At 44.0% G+C, this 20,360-nt stretch overlaps 1 protein-coding gene across 1 annotated transcript in view; it reads right to left on the bottom strand.

The window, feature by feature from the left end:
• Positions 1-417: 417 nt before the first annotated feature.
• Positions 418-20,360, bottom strand: part of SOCS7 (suppressor of cytokine signaling 7) — a 29,266-nt gene continuing 9,323 nt past the window's right edge. The window contains exons 3-11 of the mRNA XM_007465232.1: positions 19,111-19,175; positions 16,650-16,754; positions 16,071-16,172; positions 15,050-15,180; positions 14,440-14,608; positions 11,841-11,969; positions 5,141-5,276; positions 4,575-4,728; positions 418-557 (exon numbers count right to left, since the gene is read on the bottom strand). Coding sequence (XP_007465294.1) covers positions 4,605-4,728; positions 5,141-5,276; positions 11,841-11,969; positions 14,440-14,608; positions 15,050-15,180; positions 16,071-16,172; positions 16,650-16,754; positions 19,111-19,175 — 961 coding nt within the window. The 3' untranslated portion in view covers positions 418-557; positions 4,575-4,604. The remainder of the gene's footprint in view (positions 558-4,574; positions 4,729-5,140; positions 5,277-11,840; positions 11,970-14,439; positions 14,609-15,049; positions 15,181-16,070; positions 16,173-16,649; positions 16,755-19,110; positions 19,176-20,360) is intronic.

The raw sequence follows: 20,360 nt of genomic DNA, 5'->3' as shown, positions 1-20,360 counted from the left end.
CCTGCTGAAGCTACCCATATGCCTACAGAGAAGCAGATTCTCAGCCCTCAGAAACCCCCGACTTGATTTGCACTTCTGACTCCTCCTTTTCCCTTCTTCAAGGTCAATGGTGGAGACCCGAATTCTGCCTTTGGCACCGCCCGAATGACCCTCACTGGCAATCCCCTCTCCTCCCCTCCTCTCTCCTTTGGATCTGCTCACCCTCGGCACCACTTCCAATCCAATGCGCACAGACCCCAGCTGCCTTTAGGGTGAGTTTTCCATACTGAGAAATGCAAATATCCAGAACAAAACTTCTGAAAAAGGAACAGTGTTGAGACTTCTTCCAGTTTTCCAAGGAGTTCATCCAGTTCCAGTAGCACAGGGCTGGATGTGACAAGGTGGAGCCCCACTCAGAGAGTCTGGTCGTGTGCTTCATCCAAGGCCCAGGGCGGCGAGGGGAACCAAAATCTTTGCACAGAGGATCCTAACCCTTCCTACTCCTCTTGTTTTCTTCACTCCCGTTTTCATGGTAGCTTCATTTGGTTCTTCGAAACTGGAGCTTGGCAACCAAATGCCTAGGTAAAAAAGGGGAATAATTAGAGTGGCTCAATAGAGTGGAACCAAAATGGAGTGAAAGAACAGCCTCTGGAGGTGGACAAGTACAGCTCAAAGGGAGAATGGGGCCTGGAGAACCAAGTGCTTCCACAAACACTGCAGCTGGCTGGGGAGGCAGCAGTGGCCTTTGTCATGGGGACCTGAGCAGCCTACAACCTGGTCGCCAAAAAAAGGTCCTAAAATGACTAATAAAGATGTCCTACACACTGCCTCCCTTCTCTCTTTCCCATTCCCCTTCATTTTCCACACACTTTCCCTAAGGCCCATCTGCTCTAGGCACTGAAAAAAGAACTGAGTCCCTGGAGTAAGCCCTGGTGAGCCAAGCTAGAAACAGCTGTAGGCCCCGTGGCTTCTGGCTATTGAAGAGGGCTGACACATAATCACAAAGGCCAGTGCAGCTTCTACCTTCTGATTTAAGAAGGGCACTGTTCCAGCTGTTACCCTGCGCCCTAACCTCAAGTACCCCGGCAAAAAATTCTCCAGGTAAGAGCACACACAGACCAAGTGGCCCACTCGGAACTCTGAAATTAAAACCAGCCTGACCGACAAGAAATCATAACAGCCGAATCTCACACCTGAAAGTCCTTTCCCTTGGGAAGTGTTACTTCCCTTTTTCAAGGGGTCCTAGGAGCAAGTACAGCATGATGCTTATTCTTTGCTACAAGCAACAATCCCAGTGTCACAGCAAAAAGAGGCCCCGGGAGTTCAGTGCAATCCTTTGCCAATACGTGACTGCCCCCAACACTTGTGGCAAATGGTTAGCCCCAGCCTATACCTGATCATATCAGGGCCTTTGTACTTATAGGATCCCCTGCCTAGAATGCCTGCTTCCAAGATCCTCTCACGGTTAACTCCTTGATATTCAAATCTCAGCTGAAACGTCACGTCCTCACAGGAGGCTTCCCTGATCATTCAAACTTGAGTAGTATGCTACCATTAACCACTAAACTTCACCCAGTTTTATTTTCCTCATAACATGTACAGTCAACTGAAATTAACCTATTCACTTACTTACATGTGGCTGTTTGTCTCTCCCTACAAGAACTGCAGCTCTGTGAGAACAGGGCCTTTGACTATCTTGCTCAGCACCCTCTTCCCAATTCACACTGGCTACTTTATAGATGTCTGCTGAATGAATAAACAAGTGGTGGGGAACTCACTAACTCCTGTGGAAAACCATTCCATATTTGCACCTGTTAAAAAGCTTCTTCTAAAGTCGGACTGAAATCTGTTTAAAACTTATACTGTGGTCCTTCCCCTGCCCCCTGGAACCACACAGAATAAGTTTAATCACTCTTCCTTAGGAAAATCCATCAAATACTTGTTTTGGTCACCAAGCCCCTCGTACCCTAAAACTTCTCTGGTCCATGATAATCATTTATTCCCCACACGATGAAGTGTGGAGCCCCCCACCATCCTGAACCTTTCTCTGAATGTGCTTGTGTTCGTGGGGGCCCCTCCTAAGGCACAGCACCCACAGAAACGGTGCTCTAACTGAAGGGTCCCAATTACTCCTCAACAGCGCAGTTGCGTAGGTGGGCCCCCCTAGTTCCCCACCCTAATCAATGCAAAGCCACCAAGCAGAGAAACCCTCCTAGACATTAGAGCACTAAGATGTTTTAGGAGACACTTCCAAGGGCCTACAGCTCGCGGATACAGTCACACCTCGTTTAACTTGTTTTGCTTCACTGCACTTCACAGATACTGCGTTTTTACAAATTGAAGGTTTGTGGCAATCCCACATCATCAGATGATGGTTAGCATTTTTTAGCAATATTTTAAAATTAAGTTATGTAGATTTTTTTAGACATAATGTTAGTGCACACTTAGCAGACTACAGTATAGTATAGATAAAACTTTTATATGCTCTGGGAAACCAAAAAAATCATGTGACTTGCTTTATTGCGATATTTGCTCTCTTGCAGTGGTCTGGAAATGAACCCAAGGTATCTCCAAGGTATGCCTGTAACTGAAGACATGACAAAGAAACTGTACATCCAGCCCAAGATCCTTTAAGTTAAAACTCCTGCAGCCTCCTGGAGATACCATTTCTTGATCTCTCTTCTTCATTCCTTCTCTCCTTGCTAAACCTAGCTCACATGCTCTCCCCTGCAGTAGCACAGGATCAGGGACCACCAGAGCCAAGAGGAGACACACAGCTGGGTTCACCTGAGCCACAAAAAAACCCATAGGACAAAAACACCAGTTGTCATTTTCTCCCATTATGAAGAGAACTGAGAGGGTGGGGAGAATTAAAGCCCACTTTTCACTCTAAGGCTGTCACTCCTGTGGGTTATTCCCCTTAGTTTGTTTTGTATGGGGGTTGGGAATGGGAACAGAGGAGGTTAGAAGAGAAGCAGAAGAATTCAGTGCTTAAAAAGGACACTCAGGGTTTTCCCTGGTGGCACAGTGGTTAAGAATCTGCCTGCCAATGCAGGGGACACGGGTTCAAGCGCTGGTCTGGGAAGATCCCACATGACGCGGAGCAACTAAGCCCGTGCACCACAACTACTGAGCCTGCGCTCTAGAGTCCATGAGCCACAACTACTGAGGCTGCATGCTGCAGCTACTACAGCCCGCGTGCCTAGAGCCCGTGCTCCGCAACAAGAGAAACCACAACAATGAGAAGGCCGCGCTCCGCAAAGAAGAGCAGCCCCCGCTCGCCGCAACTAGAGAAAGCCCGCACACAGCAACAAAGACCCAACGGAGCCATAAATAAATAAATAAATAAAATTAAAAAAAAAAAAAAAAAAAAGGACACTCGGGACTTCCCTGGTGGTCCAGTGGTTAAGAATCTACCTTCCAATGCAGGGGACGCGGGTTCGATCCCTGGTCAGGGAACTAAGATCCCACATGCTGCGGGGAAACTAAGCCTGTGCACTACAACTAGAGAGCTGGCGTGCTGCAATTAGAGAGAAGCCCATGCACCACAACTAGAGAGAAGCCCGAGCGCCGCAACGAAAGATCTCGCGTGCCACAACTAAGACCTAACACAGCCAAATTAATTAATTAATTTTTTTTTTAAAAAAAGGACACTCCTCAGTAAAAGGGGTTGGGGGTGGTCTCTGCATCCCAGCAGTAGATCACTAGAATGTGAGATCTTGCACATAACCCACACTACCAAAATCACCATTCTCTAGCAATTTTGTTCCCTACTCCCCTCTACCTTTCAATGTTCACATTAGTGCAATTTAAGAAGACTTTTTTTTTTTTTTTGGCCGAGCCCTGAGGCACGTGGGATCTTAGTTCCCTGACCAGAGATCGAACCCACGCCCTTGGCACTGAAAGCGCGGAGTCCTAACCACTGGACCGCCAGGGAATTCCCAAGAAGACTAATTAAAATTCATATGTGCAAACCAGTACTCCAAGATATTTTATGGGAAAATAAATGAATACTCAGTGTAGCAATGGGAGAAGAGCCTCTTAGATAAATGAATTCCTTAGTTAATTCATTTATTCTTTTCAACAATTTACTTTTCAGTGGCCCAGATGGAATTCTAAATAGAAGAGCAAGCTGTTTTTTCCTCATCCCCATATTCCAAGCCGTGGGGCAGAGTGGAACTCTCAGTGAAGTGCATGCCTATTACAATTAAGGGCATTTTGCATTCCCTTTGATGAAGTTTTCTTCCCCTTTGCTTTCCTGCTTTATATGTCATTTGTGCGATATCAGGGCGATCAGCCAAAGTAGGAGAGAAGGCTGCACACTTAGCTGCACTTGTGTGTTTTCTTTATATATATTCAGTGATTAACTTGCTTGTTGCTTGGCAAATACTCTTTAAGCCTCTTGTGTCTATCTGCTCTTCTCCCAATTCGGGTATGTGCCTCCCTGGGACTCCATGATCAAATGTGGCGACTCTCTGGACAGATGCCTGGATCAGGGTACACGCATGGGGTGAGAGGAAGAGGGACGAAGCCCAGTGCATGATAACCGCCCAGGAGGAGACTAGGTTGGACAGTGAGGCAGAGTGGAGGCATACCCTTGGTGGTGACCAGCAGGGGGCCCCTCGCTACGTGGAGGGTTCCAACACCTCTTGCTTCTGTTTGGAAATGAGCTGCGCTTCCTTTAGAGACAGGTATACCTCTTCCTGAGGATCATAGTAGTAGAACTTTCGGATATAAGAGATCAGAGGCCTACGAATAACACAAGAGGGATACACACAAAATGTTATACATAGCTTATAAAAGAAATACCACCTTTATTCAACCCTCCCTTCTTTTCAATCCCTGTATGGTTGAGACAACACCAAAGACTCTTTGTTGCCCTGACAAAATTCCCACTTTCTCACTTATTATAGTTCTGTCTCCCTCCCTCTTACCACCTCCACTCTACCCTTCACAGAGTCTGCAGGGAAGCCAACACACACACACACCTTCCTCCTTCCTGGCTGTAATGTGACATTTCTAAGTTAGGTGCTAAGACAGGAGAAGTGAAAGGACAACGCCTGTGAGTTGCCAGGCTCTGCCTGTACACTCAGCTTGCAGGCCTCACTAACACTGTAACTAACCCTCCATTCCTGCCCCACCTCTAAAGACCCCATTGTACTTAGGCAGTGGGAGATCCGGGATGTGATCTATCCGGACGAGCTGTCGGATTCGGAATCGGCAAAGGTGCTGAAGGGATTTGACATTGCTGAATCGGGACACGGGATAGAGCAGCTGGACTGGAGTTGGTGGCAGTCCTTCAAGAACGAAAACCAAGAGAAATATTCAGATGACACTATACAGCTAACTATAATTTTCCTTATGAAGAGAATCCAGGGAAGGGAAATGGGGCTTCTTTACAGTTCATCTATGTGTTCTGTGCAAAAGCTCCCCTCCACAAAGGACTGCTCATTTCCATACCACCACTACCATATTTCATACTCAAGGGAATCTATGCTCCCCTGCTGCAGGCCTCCCCAGCTTCACTCTTAACAGCTAAGAGTCTTGCTCTTCAGAACAGCTCAATGAAAAAATGCGGAGCTACAGACTTTGCTCAGAGCCAAGTGGCCAATCCCAGGCCCAAGGCTCTCAGTGAAGGGCAAGAATCAAAGGTATCGCTATTGGGAATGGGAGACACTTGTTTAGCATCTAGAGTACCCTGAAGGTGAGGACTCAGAAAGGCTGTTCAGAGGGGTCCCCACCAAATTCCACCTGAGAGGCTGGTAAGCAGAAGGCAACAGCTAGGATCAAATTGTATAAGCCTGTCACTCCTGCCATTTACTTCAAGCCGGGACAGTCAGGTTTAGCTACCTCTTACTCCCCACCAACCCTCCACCCCCACCAACCACCCTGCTTGCTTCTGAAATTTTAGGTTGGGTACAGGAACAGAAAAAAAGAGGATGATGCTTTTAAAAGAAAAGCAACTGGGCCTCCCTGGTGGCGTAGTGGTTGGGAGTCCGCCTGCCGATGCAGGGGATACGGGTTCGTGCCCCGGTCCGGGAGGATCCCACGTGCCGCGGAGCGGCTGGGCCCGTGAGCCATGGCCGCTGAGCTTGCGCGTCCGGCAACGGGAGAGGCCACGACAGTGAGAGGCCCACATATCGCGCAAAAAAAAAAAAAAAAAAAAAAGAAAAAGAAAAGCAACTACAGTAGCTTGGGCAAGCTGGAATTGGTACTACTCTGCACACAAGTGCCTGCTGACTAATGCCAGCCACAGCTGATGGGTGCCCCACACTCTTATGCTTCATCGCAATATCAGCAGACTCTGTGCTGGGAAATTCCAACCCCCTCAGGGGTCAACACCACAGAATGGCAGGGACACTGCAACAGATTCAGGGGAACAAAGAATACCCTGGTTTCAATAAACAAAGGGGCTATGGAAAGTAAACAAGAAAAGTGCTCTCAGAGAGAATCTGAGTTACAAAACCTTTGAAAGAATTCTTTTCTCAGCCATTGCCATATCAAAAGAAATTCTGTAGACAACTTGTCGGGAAATAAAATATCTAGTATTTTTGGAGTTTAATTTCAAACAGTTTTTAAATTTTGTTTGAATGCATGAGAAGAAAAAATTAAAGCTTGCAGATTGCCTCCCAAAGCCCTTTCATGGTCGTTAACAACTGACTTTCTAAAAAAATTGAAATACATGTTATGCTAAACAAGTAAGCTTATCTTAAAATCATTTAACTCATTTAGTCTTCAAAGCCATATTCAGACAGATAGCACTATTATCCCCATTTTACAATGAAGAAACTGAGGCCTATTGAGCTGAGAGAATGTGCTCACAGCTCAGAACCAACAAAGCTGGCCTTCCTTGAACACCTGCTCTGTCTGAGGAAGAGTTTAGCCCAGGGAAGCTCAAAGGAGGGTCCTCCAGGAGTCTCCTCAGAGTGCCTGCCCCTGTGACTGTCTGACAGGGGGGCTGTCCAGACAGTCACAGCTCCTTGATTCAGGACCAGCCTCTCTCACTCCTTGACTTCTCACCTCCATCACTTCAAATCTAAGGCTTACATTTTGAAGCACTGTAGCCCTCCTCCACCCACACACACCTTTAAAAAAAAAAAATTCACACATGGATTTTTCTCTTGAATATATTTAAACTCAAGTGGTTTTAAAATGATTGGGGTTCAAATTCCTCTTTGAATTTTACCCTTTCTCTCATGTTTTAAAAATAGTCTTTAGTAAATTAAACTATGACAAACAGAAAGCTTCCTGGGGGGTTGGTTGTAATATTGCTAAACTCAACATGACGTTTCAGAGATAAAAGTAATTTATGCACCTAATTATTTATTCCCAAAGAAGGACTATAGGACTTGTGCTTAAAGAGGTCAGGATAATAAGTAGCACACAATTATCTGATTGTTTGCCTACTTGAATTATAATGACCATATATACTTGCCTATTTAATTGTGTTACTTTTAGCCTTAAGTTCACAAATAGCAATTTGAAACCTGTTAATTCTCTGATATTCCCTGGTTTTGCCCGCAAACACAGAAAATGACTGAAGCTCTCACATCCAGAGCTTGTTAACAGATGAGGTCAGAAATGGAAATAAATCCAACATAAGACACCAGTGCAGCGAAAGTGAAAGACAAGGTAGAAGAGTGATCATCAAAAACTTTCCTCTGGTCCCCACGCCAAGGTCCTGGGCACAAATCCAGTTTCCAGCCCCTTGGCTATTTTCTCTTTCCCCAAAAAGGAGCAGGTTAGGAGTGACAAACTTCTTTCAGGTCTGAGCACCCAAACACCCAGGTCTTCCTCCCACAACAAACTGTTCCCTGAAGGCCAGAATTATCCAGCCCCAAACTTGTCAGTAGGGCCAAATTGAGAAATTCTAGGATACAAGGAAGACATAGCCCTAAACAAGTAATCATGGCCTAAATGATAGTTACAAAAGAGGAAGCGACCAATTTCCTTAGAGTTATCCAATTCAAAGTGTGATTAAAAAAACAAAAAGTGTTTTCTCTTCAGGCACTTCACAGATAATAGAGATTCTCCCAACAAAGAAGGACACATTCACTTTGAGTTCTGGCTCTCACAGCAACAGAAGTTTTGTGCTAACCCAATCACATTCTCTTTCTGAGATTGCTGCTTGGTGTTAGGGGTTTAGTTTACAACTGTGAAATGGACCAGACTGAGGTGTAATCAGCAACCTCAGATTTACCATGACCATGCTCCAACACTGCCATGAGAAGAGATAAGGGGCAAACCAAGCTCAGGTGCCATCATTTTTACCACTGATTCCTCCCCCAGATGCGAACTACTCCACTTATTAAATTCCTTCTGCTCCTTACTTGCCACCATCCAGAACTTTCCCATTAGTCCCAGCTTTAAAATTCCCATAAGCCCTGGCATCCTTTTACACCAGTCTGGATGTGCTGTGACTGCATCCAGCTCTAGATCTGAGCCAGAAAAACCTGACTTTGCATCCTGACTCTGCAACTCACTGAACATCAGTTTCTTAATCTGTATTTTAAAAAAGACAAAAAAAAAGGGAGACTGTAACATCCCTTCAAGGGATTTTGTAAGGGTTAAATGAAATAATACTAACCCCTTGTAGGCATTCAGTTATCATCATCCCAAAGTCTAAACAAAAGGGCTCCTTTTAGAATGCACCGTGTTATAATCCCTGGTGCAGGCTGACAGAGCTCAACCTACATTCTAATGACTACCACTTCCTCACGGGAATCCTCCCCCCTAATAAAGTCAGCCTCACAGAATGCCTAGACCTCTGTGATAAGCAAAGGAAGGCAGCAAACAATGGTAAAGGAGAACACTGGCCTTGCCTTCTTTGTCCCAATCCTTCAAAGAGAGGTCACTTACAGTCTAGGGGTAAATACTAATTCGCTTTGCCTTGTCAACTTGATGACAATTTTAAGTGCAAATGGATATCCTACCTGTAGCATTCCTCACAGGTCCTAGAAAGACAGTCTCCACTAATAAACACAATTCTGACTTCTTTATGTCCTCTCCACAAATCCCAGCTAACTCAACCTGCAACTGGCTTACTGCTATTTTTTTCCCATAACAGAGGGTGGGAAATAAAGCACAAGATTTGGAGTTAGTTCGGCCTCAGTTTGAATCCTGGCTTCAGCACTGAGTAACCTTTAGAGTAAGTGGCTTCACTTTTTTTCTTCTAAGAAAGTCTTTATTCCTCCTTTATTTTTAGAAGATAATTTCACTTGATACAAAATTCTAGGCGAGTGGTTTTTTGTTTCAAAATGTTAAATATTTCAATCCACTCTTTTATTTCTTTTGTGGTTTCTGAAAAGAAGTCTGATTTAATTCTAATCTTTCTTTTCTTAATAGATCTTTATTGGGGTATAATTGCTTCACAATACTGTGTTAGTTTCTGTTGTACACCAAAGTGAATCAGCCATATGCATACATATGTCCCCATATCCCCTCCCTCTTGAGCCTCCCTCCCATCCTCCCTATCCCACCCCTCTAGGTCATCGTAAAGCACCAAGCTGATCTCCCTGCACTATGCTGCTGCTTCCCACTAGCTACCTAATTTTACATTTGGTAGTGTATATATGTTGATGCCCCAGCTTTCCCTTCCCACCCTGTGTCCTCAAATCCATTCTCTATGTCTATGTCTTTATTCCTGCCCTGAAACTAGGTTCATCAGTACCATTTTTCTTTTTTTAGATTCCATATATATGTGTTAGCATACGGTATTTGTCTTTCTCTTTCTGACTTACTCACTCTGTATGACAGACTCTAGGTCCATCCGCCTCACTACAAATAGCTCAATTTCCTTTCTTTTTATGGCTGAGTAATATTCCACTGTATATGTGTGCCACATCTTCATTTTTGAGCCTCACCCTTAAGTTTCCTCACTGACAAAATGAAAATAATCTTTTTTTTTAAGTAGACCAATCTATTAGCTAACTTTAGGGCTGTTGCAAGAAATTACAGCTACTGAAATAAAGAACCTGACAAAGTACCTGGCACATGATAGGCACTCAATAAACGGTAGCAATCACTGCAAACTCTAACCCTTAACAATGTTAAAAATCTTACTTATAATTTCTGCAGACAGGGCACATTTGTGGAATGAAACGTGCTATACCTGAGGAGTCCAAGATTCCAGGAAGTCTCTCAATACTCTACAAGTAGATACATGCTCCAGACTTCAGAATCCTGAGAGGATTTCCCTGGTTCACCCACAAACAGAGCTGATTACCCACCCTGTCCCTGTCAATCACTGTCATGTCTTGTATTGAATTTAACATGTGCTCTTGCCTTTATCTTCCTACCTGTCCCCTTTTTTAAGCTAAGAGCTCTCTGAGCGTAGAGAAGTGGCTTATTTTTGATACTGAGTTTAAAAAATAAATGTTTGTTTGCTAAATAAATACCCCAAAAGCCACAAACTCTAAAGATTGCTAAGCAGAGTCAGTTCCTGTAAGAAAGGATTCTAACATTTTCCTTTTAACCAAGTCAACTGCACGAGACCCAACTGTCTTGACAGCACTGAGGCAAATACTAAATGAAGTGAGAATTAATACAGTTCGCACCCTGTCGTGCCTTATTGAAATCACCAAGATTATAAAACACACTCCTGTAACCTGGTTCAATCCTGTTACTAATGTTCCGCTGGAGGCTTCCCTGTAACTTCTTTTTAGAGCAATTTCTTGGCACCCAGTTTGTTTAAGAATCTTAATTTGATTCAATGGCAAAGCATGAAGTTCTCATTTAAGTTCTGTTTGTATCTTACAAATTCCTCAGTTAATGTGCTTGCCATTTTACTTTTTTCCAACACTATAAAAGCAGATTCCAGCAAACCATCCCTTCTCCCCACCCTTCAATAGAGATTATATAGCTACCTCCCTACTTGGGCAGAAAGACTACGTAACCACACCAGCAAGGATGGGAACTGCCCAGTGCTCCCAAATGGAGACTAGTCTCTGTATTCAATACTGGTAGGGATACGGGACACAATAAAAAGTATCTGCTCTTTGGACTTCCCTGGTGGCGCAATGGTTAAGAATCCACCTGCCAATGCAGGGGACATGGGTTTGAGCCCTGGTCCGGGAAGATCCCACATGCCGTGGAGTACCTAAGCACGAGCACCACAACTACTGAGCCTGTGCTCTACAGGCCGCAAGCCACAACTACTGAGCCCGCATGCCACAACTACAGAAGCCCTTGTGCCTAGAGCCCATGCTCCGCAACAAGAGAAGCCACCGCAATGAGCAGCCTGCGCACCACAACGAAGAGTAGCCCCCGCTCGCCACAACTAGAGAAAAGCCCGCATGCAGCAAAGACGACCCAATGCAGCCATAAATAAATAAATAGGTAAATAAAAAGTATCTACTCTTTGACAGAAAGTTTCGTACAAATGGACAAAATCCAGAGCAGACTGCTATTAAACTCAGCCTCCTTGACACTCACCATTTCTAGTGAATACTCTTTTACTTTCCCTGTTCCCCAAGGAGATGATCTAAGAGCTCTCTGTTTCACTTGTAAGTGTGAGAAGCCTGGATCAGGGACAACAAGATACCTCTGCAAGTTAAATATTCACATGACTCCTGGACATCAGTGGTGGGATCAGTTTTTTCATTCATATGATCAAAGAAGCAAAGATTCCTTCTCAATATGTTGAGGGATCAATTCCTTCTCAATACAAGGGCAGGAGAGGGCTCTAGGAAGAGTGGTTGCTACAAGAGCCAGGAAGAAAAGCTTGAGGTAAAAAAGCTTCAAGTGTTTTTGGTTTTGGTTTTGGTTGCTTTTTTTTTTGGGGGGGTGCAGGGGAGGGGGTAGAGATCCTACACTGGATCATACCCAAGTCAGTTAAATAATTAATGTAACTATAGCCTTACCTGGAACCCTGGATCTCAAGAAATAGAGAAACTTCCCATTCTTGGAGTGCATGATGGCTCTCTTAATGAACTCCACCACTGATTGACAGCGATCCTCAAACTTGGGATGACACCACAGGCTAAAGGTTCCTGCCACGGAAAGTTAAGGAGAGGTAAAAATGCAAAACTTACTTCGAAAAGATTTGAGAGGCTGGCTTGAACATTTTAATGATTCTCACTTCTGGGAGGGTAGTTTTTAGTCAAGCTGAGTCAGACAAAGGTCCCTGTTCCTGCTTGTTCCACAACTAATGGAAAGATGTTGCCTTTAATAAGACATAAATTAGGTCTTACAAGGTTTTTGTTAAACAATAATAAATTCAAGTCAGAAAAAGAGATATAAATAGATTTTGGTGGCTATGAACACGAATCTTTAAACCACAGACCATAAAGAAAAGACTGCTATAGCAAAAGCGAGTTTAAATGACATACCCTCAAAAATATCTAAGTCTTCAAGTATGCATGGAATAGTCCAGGAAAGACAAGAACAGCAGTTTTGCGGGTCTCACTCATTCATATGTGTGTTAGGCACAAAAATCAAATTCTAAGTCTTTTCTTCTGCAACTTCTAAAATCCCATGCTCCAACATGTTACAAAGATCCCACCCCAAACTTTAGAATCCCGAAGGCAAAAGGGAATCTGAACTCCCATGACTTAAAAAAAACAACAACAAAAAACCTCCAACAACTAAAGCACTAAATCCAAAGGAGTCACAAAAGGGATACTAATCACTCAAGAGAACTATAGATTTGAGTCTCCCTAACTACTCTCACAGGATCACTTAAAAAGACGAAGACAAATGTTCCATTGCAAGCTGGCAACTGAAAGGCCCACAGGCTTCTATTAAAAATTCCACTTATTCAAGGAAGAAAAGTCCCTTTGAACAAAAAGTAACTGGAGAACCATTTGAAAACGCCCTCCCATTCCTGGCATCTCACCTATCAGGAACCTAGAGGTCAAGCATTTATTCATCATTTCCATGGCCTAGTCACTTATCATTTTAATAAGTTTATGAAAGCACTTCACTCTGAAATGCTTTGTTTTCTTTGTTTGTTTGATTTTTGTTTTTAGAAACAGCAGGAAAACAGGCAGCAGTCTACCCCACAGTTCTCTAATTCTCAGGTCTTTGGACTGAAGTTCCTTTCTCTTCACGCATCTCGAAAGCAGAGGTGGAGGGGCTTCCCTGGTGGCGCAGTGGCTAAGAATCCGCCTGCCAATGCAGGAGACACGGGTTTGAGCCCTGGTCCGGGAAGATCCCACATGCCACAGAGCAACTAAGCCCGTGCACCATAACTACTGAGCCTGCGCTCTAGAGCCCACGAGCCACAACTACTGAGCTCGTGTGCCACAACTAATGAAGCCTGTGCACCTAGAGACTGTGCTCCGCAACAAGAGAAGCCACTGCAATGAGAAGCCCATGCACCACAATGAAGAGTAGCACCTGCTCTCTACAACAAGAGAAAAGCCCCGCGCGTGGCAACGAAGACCCAACGCAGGCAAAAATAAATAAATAAGAAAGCAGAGATGGGGGCAGAGGAAACCATGGACAAAGCTATGCTGACCTAAACAGGTACTTCCTGTCTAACAAGAGAAGCAAACCAAATAAATCCCGCAGAACATGGCTGAGAGCAGGAGAGAGACAGTGGTGCCTGAGAAGAGCATGAAAGAGCCCCTTACTTGAAATGCAATATCTAATATAGCTCATTTGAAGTTGATCACATGGGGGAAGAGTATGAGGGATAGGGGGGCAAGTCCCTGAAACTCCCCAGAGTTCTCCACACTTTTAAAATTTGTAGCATATTACAAATTTTTGACAAAGGATGTATTAGCCAGCCCTACCACCAATGACCATCACAAGTTTGTGGCCCAAGTCAAACACAGAATGCCCATCCAGACTGCAGTGTTGAACAAGTCAGCTTCTCTACATCACTGGAATATTAAGCACAACCGGACCGCAGAGGGGGAAGTACTGCCAGGAAGGAAGACAGACAGTCTAAAGTACATTGATCCCACAAACTCTCATAGAGTTCTGATGACTATTTCCTATGAGACTACAAAGCTGACCAAAAGAAGACATAATTATCACCATGCTGCCTGGCAAGAAGAGCTGATGTGACTTCCAGGCAAAGAAATTCAGAACAGAACAGTCACAGGATCAACAAATTCTCCTCTTTGTATATATGATTTAATAGTAGATATCTCTAGATAGTAAGTTTAATTATAAACCAAAGTTTGGAAGAATGTGTCTAATGGTCCTAGGTTATTTCTTCCTTCTACCAAGAGAGTTTTACTGGCTTTGTTCTGTTCTTCAGACTCTCCAATTTAGTAGACAAGATGCTGAGAATACTTTTAAACGGCATCCTTAGGCTCCTCTCAACCCCCACCAACATTTCTGCCAGTGATCGAAACCAGTGCCCAAATCAATATTCAATTGAGTCTATGAGATTTTCCTCCCCATTCACAGTTCCATTTCTATGAATCCTTCCAATGAAAAAGTCAGATAGCAAAGGTAGGAAAAGGCAAAGGGGGAAGAAGGCTTCCTTCAAATGCCAGCACCTCTCACCTCTGTAGTGCTCCATTCTGGTGTGATGGGTGATACCCTGTGATCGGAAACTGAGGCTCAGGATATAACGAGGATCAGAGCTGTCTCGTACCAGGAAAGAACCATCAGGCTTGCCTTTCAGCTTCATCTCTGCATCTTCCCAATTCATCGGCCCCCAATACCAACCACACTATCAAAGAAGTGGTCAAGTAGTTAACAGAACAGAGAAATGTCAAAGTTTTCAGCACAATTTCTCTTACCACAAGAACCCCGTTTTCAAAACACTGCAATAGGTAAAAGCTGCTAGGAGTGTCTCAACCATTAGCAATGAACACCAGGTTCATCACACTTTTAGGCCTCCAAAGTAACAGAAAAATAATTTTAAAATTCCATTACCAAGGCCCTACAAAGAAGAGAAGAGCGACCTGGGTCAACTATGTAAACATTTCTCCATCACGTTCAGATTTTTTTTTTTCAGATTCAATTTTACAACATCTCTTATAGAACTAATAATAGCAGCATATTGTTTTGTCACTGTAAATACAGAAGCAAGAAAACTACTCTTCCTCTAAAAATAATAAAAGGGGAGCTGGTACAGAATTAGGAGAATGCAAGAGGAGGCACCACTTACCTTCTCCAGCTCTCGAAGGCTGGCTGCAAAGCTGCTTGAGTCGGGCCGGTAGAGGGGACACTGGAGGGGTGGCGGGGGTTGGCTGTGCAGAGATTCGGCTGCTCGGAGGGGAGCGATCCGGGGAAACGCATCTGCAGGGCAAGAGAGTGGAGGTCACTTGCCGACCCTCATTGTTCCCAACCTCAAGAAGACCGTCCCCCCAAAACAAAGAGGCTAACTGAAGTGGGGCAAGGCATTAGAAGATAAGCTGGAAAGCGTGGAAGCCAAAGCAGTGGGGAAGAGCTGGATGGGCTGGGACAAAAAGCCGTGTGGGCTCGTGTAAGCTGTGAAGGATGGGTGGGGGCGTTTAACCCCAGGAAAGGGGTAAGGAGCAGCTCACTAACCTGACTAAGGTGACTACTTCAGGGCCTTCACCAGCCTAGAGCGATTCCAACTTCTCCCACCTCGAGGTGAAGTGCCGGGAAAGCAGCCTTGGAAATAGTGACTCGCTTACTTGCCCGGGAAGAGCAATGATTTTGCCAGGCAAGTAGATTTTGCCAGGTGAGTAGAAAATAATTCATTTCATTCATTTTATTCCTTGGGTACTGGAGGCTGGCAAAGCAGGTATGGGCTACTGAATGCTTGGTACTTATTTACAAGGCTGCAGTAAATGCTAAAAGCTTAGAAAAACCAGAGAACTTTGAAAACCAGCAACATATTAAACCTCCTCCCTCTACTAAAATTAAGGCAGTTTCCTAAATGATACTGACTCAAAGACTGCAAAAGTTTCAGCAGCAAAGAGACAAAAATATCCAACAGTCTTTTATCTCTACCAAAAATCAGATTCACCTCCATAAAGAAAACGGGTTAGAAAAACCAGTTCTTGGCCTCATTTCCAAGGAGTTCTGGTCCAGCCAAGGGGATACAATTTAAGCTTTCTCATAAATTCTGTTATTTCCATAAATAAATTCCTCCCATCCTTCAGAAGTATATCACTTGGTACTCCCCACTCTTGCAAGCCCTGTGTCTAGGCTAAGCTAACCTGGGGCATGAGGTGGAGGAGGCGGAGGTAGGGGGAAAGACTGCAGGGAAGACCCCATCGGAGCCACAAGGACAGATGTAGGCAGCGTCCCACTGATATCATCTAGAAGAGAGAACAAAAGCAAGAGGTTCAGAAATATGGGCACAGAATGAGCAAGGTGAAGGCAGAGGAGAAGGAGAAGGGTCATCAGGCTGCCCTCTGGGGCAAGATGGCCTGACCTTCACCCTGTCTTTTTGCACACAGGGCAACAATCATCTTAATCTGGTTTCCTTGGCTTGAAAGCAGGAAAGTAAGGATATCCCTAAAGCTGCCCACTAGCAGTAGATTCAGACCAAGATAAATACCCTTTATAAATAAATAAAGATCGAATCAATATACGGACAGTAGATGTTATAGCATGCAGGTAAGAGACCAATTTAACCACTTCGGGAGAGGACAGGGGTGCTGAGAAAGGGACAAGAAATAATTGGGCCATCAATAGAAACCCAGGAGCTTGTTTGGCTCCTGGCAAGGAACAACAGGTCCATAGAGCTCACCCTCCCACTAGGGCAAGAAGACAGAGAGGGGAGGAAACTATACCTAGGAGGCTGAGGCTTCTTCTTGGAGGAGGAGGGGGAGTTGGAGGGTGTGGAGAGGTCAGGCCCCGCTGAGAGATGTCCACGTCCACAAGTGACACTGTTTCACCTGAGGGATTCATGGAGCAAGCATGTTACAGTAGCACCTTGCCCAAAGCCAAGGCCAGGAAGCAAAGGGAAACAGAGGGCAAGCAAGGGAGGCTAGAGAGGTCCATGGCTCTCAGAAAGCTCAAAATCTAATGCTCCTTGGCTGGAATCATACCACCACCACCCCCCCCCGCCCAAAAAAACCACCTGAGAAGTCAATTTTAAATTCCATCATTCCTAAAAAAAAATTCCATCATTCCTTTACCCTGTTAAAGATCAAGGATCTTTAAGACAAAAATATGGGATTGACAGTTGAAAAGCCAACTAATCCTGGCTCTGCCACTGAGGATATAACCTTGAATAAGAGGTCTTCTTTATTCAAATAGAACCCAAACCACTTAGTTTTTTACAGATTTGTATACCAATTTTTGCCTCGGAGAGCAAGGCAAGCAGCTTGTTACAAGCCCAAATGGACATGGAAAGCAAGTGCCATTAAAATGTAAGAACTGTTAAGCTGAATGCAGATAAAGGTCCCAATGTTAGCTCTAACTTCTTCCTAAATGGCTTTCCACATCTAGATTTTCCAGGATATTCACTCACAAGAGAACCAACCATTTCAGATATCAATTAATTCCTAATAGCTGACGTTGCAAAGGCCGAAAAGTGCATTTACAACCCTAATAATTAACTACTTCCTCAGTCAGCCAAAAGCCAGGCACATGGTTTCCTTACTTCCCAGCATGTCACGCAGTTCTCTTCTCTGCCATATACACTCCTTCTTGCCACCCAACCCCGTCTAACCTCTCTCCACTTGAATCACCAGAGAACGAAGGGTATTTTATCAACAAAAGGTTGACAGCCAAGAATAAGTTTGTTTTGGTAGGTCTGATCCACAAGTCAGAATTTGGGATTTCTGTAATTTGGCCCTTAGGGTGCTATTTCCAACACCTTTTTCTTATTTGGGAAGCTGAATTACCCCTCAGCTGGAATTTTAATGTTTCCCAGTTAAGAAAATGAGGTAACAAATATCTCTAAAAGGCCAGGAGCTGGGTTTTCAGAATCTAATATTTTTTTTTTTAAACAAAGGTCTTGAACACTAATTAAGATAAGCAGAAAAGCTCTTCCAAAAGTCATCAGTGGAAGTTCTAGGAACTCATCACACAGCTTAATGACTGAGGGCCTAGCTGCCCAGAGCAATGCAATGAGCCCAGGTTTCCTGAAGGGTCAGAGAGGTCTAGATTGTATGCACTTAAAGGATGTAATTCAAGAGAGCTAAGGCTCTTTGAAATAAGAACGTGGAACCTGAAACTACAAATGTGGGTTTCATTACTTTAAAAGGGAAACAACTACTAACTAGAAAGACATTCTGCTACAGGATAAGATCCTTTAATTCGTTGCTTGGGATAAGAACAGAGAGGATATGAACAGGAGGACCTCATTCTCCACCTGTGCCTATTGCAGGCACCAACTCACCTGTCCTGACAGCTCACAGCAGTCTACCCAGCGATGGGGGTTCCACTAGCCGGCTTAACATTTTCCTGGAAATGTCCAGTCCCAGATCAGAATTCTTGCAATCATCTTTTTTGAGGGACACAGTATCCAAAAGAGTTTGAAATTGGGATTCGGTTTAAAGGCTTCTCGGCCATACCCAGTGAAGAGCACTCAGTTTCTAGATTTGAGGCTGTGTGTGCTCCAGACTTCCTTTTCTACAGCTCCCTCAAGCAGGAGCGTCACACCTGACTCACAAAACAAAAGGTCTCCCTCTCAGAAAAAGCTCCCCTTTAAAGGAGAAGGCAAAAGGATATTTGACCGCTTTCCTACTTTAGCAACTGTGTTCCCTGCTGCAAGAGGAGAGACTTAAATTAGATCCAGTGAAGAACTCTTTTAACAGCTGTAAGAACTGCTAGCCCCTAAAATGGGTAAGACAAGAGTTCATGTGATCCCCTTTGCCCAAAGTCTTTAAAAATAGACCAGATCATCATGGATCATGTTTATTAGATAATCCATGAACTCCCTTGGAAGCAGGGACAGGAACCGTATGACTTTTGGGGAGTACTTTATGCACTATGAGCCTATAAATTTGTAATTTCTACTTTTAATTTATATGTGATGACCCTGAACTAAAGCCTGCATAACTGCCAGGGCCACCTAATTACCAGCATGCAGTCTCTACCTCAAACTATAAAGCATCCAAAGTCAAGAATACATTTCACACCATAAAAATAGCCTCACCCCAAACCCAGCAGGCACAAAATGAAGAAAATAACTGCAGACATGCTTGAAGCTCCCTCTGAGATGCATCTGCAAGTGTTTCCTGACTCGTCTCAGAACACTCGTGCTTTCAGATGTCAGAAGAAAAAGAAAGAGCTCACCCTTACCTGTGAACAGGGGGCTGAAGGAGACTGGAGAAAAGGCACTTTGAGTTCTTGTCAACCTGGGTTTCCTGAGGGGTGAGAAGCACACAGAGAATGAGGTGAGGAATGAACACACATGCATTTAAATCACTGCAACAACAACAACAACAATAACAAAAAATCACTGCAACACTCAATTCCAGATGCACCAAAAAACAAAGCAAACCCTAGTCATTGTCAGCCACACTTTTGTAATAAAGCCTAAAATTTAAAGGGGGAGAATAAAACAATTAAGGCAATTCCTAAATAGATTTGGCTACAGAATTCAGCAGCCTACAAAGCAATAAGAAATCTCTTTGGAGCTTTCCATACCCATCACATTAAAAGACTAAAACACCTTGAGTGGTAATTAGTAAGTCCATTTCTAGAGGAAGCAAGTCGGACACAGAGTTGATTTTCACATGGGAGCCATGAAAAAGGTTCTTGACCTGAACAGGTGCCACCTCAGAGCACCAGCTTTCCCTCTGGGCCTGCTCCTAGGAGCAGGAGGTCCCAAAATAAATCAGGCAAGATTTCTGGACTTGAGAACAGCACTATAGGATACACATGCAATCTTCAACCAGTAAGAACTCTGATTTTTGCAAAATGCCTCCAAGCCATAGGTCAAAGCCAAAGGGGAGCCTCTTCAGGTTAGGAGCTCTGCCTGGCACCCAAAGAAGATGGCCTCTTCCCCTTTGAGAGCTGCCAGTCACAGCTCTCCCCGCAGGACGGCTCCTGATACTGCTCCCGAACCAGCTGGAAAACCCAGATCACCTGTGAAGACACACCAACGGTAACTTCACTTTGCACCAGTTTCAACTGGCTTTTGGGCGAGAAATGAAAGAAATCCAAAAGACTCTGACAAAGACTTTCTGGCTAGAAATATGCTGAGCTCAAAAAACTCACCTCAGAATGATTGAATTGACTAAAAGGGAAAGAAGTTGAGGAGGTGATGAAAATATGCTATACCTTGGTTATGGCAGAGGTTATGATGTTGACATCTGCCAAAATTAATAGAACTGAGCAACTTTAAAAAGGTGAATTTTAGGTGGTATATAAATGATACGTCAACAAATCAGGCTTAAAAAAAAAATTCTACCACCAAATTAAATGCCTGACTCCACACCTTATAGCTGGCTCACTTTCCAAAATTACTCTCACCCAAAGGTTGAAATAAAACTTCAACTTCACCAATAGACGGGGGCAGAAAATCCAAAATGAAATCCTATTTTAAA

The sequence above is a fragment of the Lipotes vexillifer genome, unplaced genomic scaffold (genome assembly GCF_000442215.2).
Source record: "Lipotes vexillifer unplaced genomic scaffold, Lipotes_vexillifer_v1.1 scaffold591, whole genome shotgun sequence".
Lineage (NCBI taxonomy): Eukaryota > Metazoa > Chordata > Mammalia > Artiodactyla > Lipotidae > Lipotes > Lipotes vexillifer.
The sequence above is the reverse complement of the archived record's forward strand: the minus strand, read 5'-3'. Positions and strand labels throughout refer to the sequence as shown.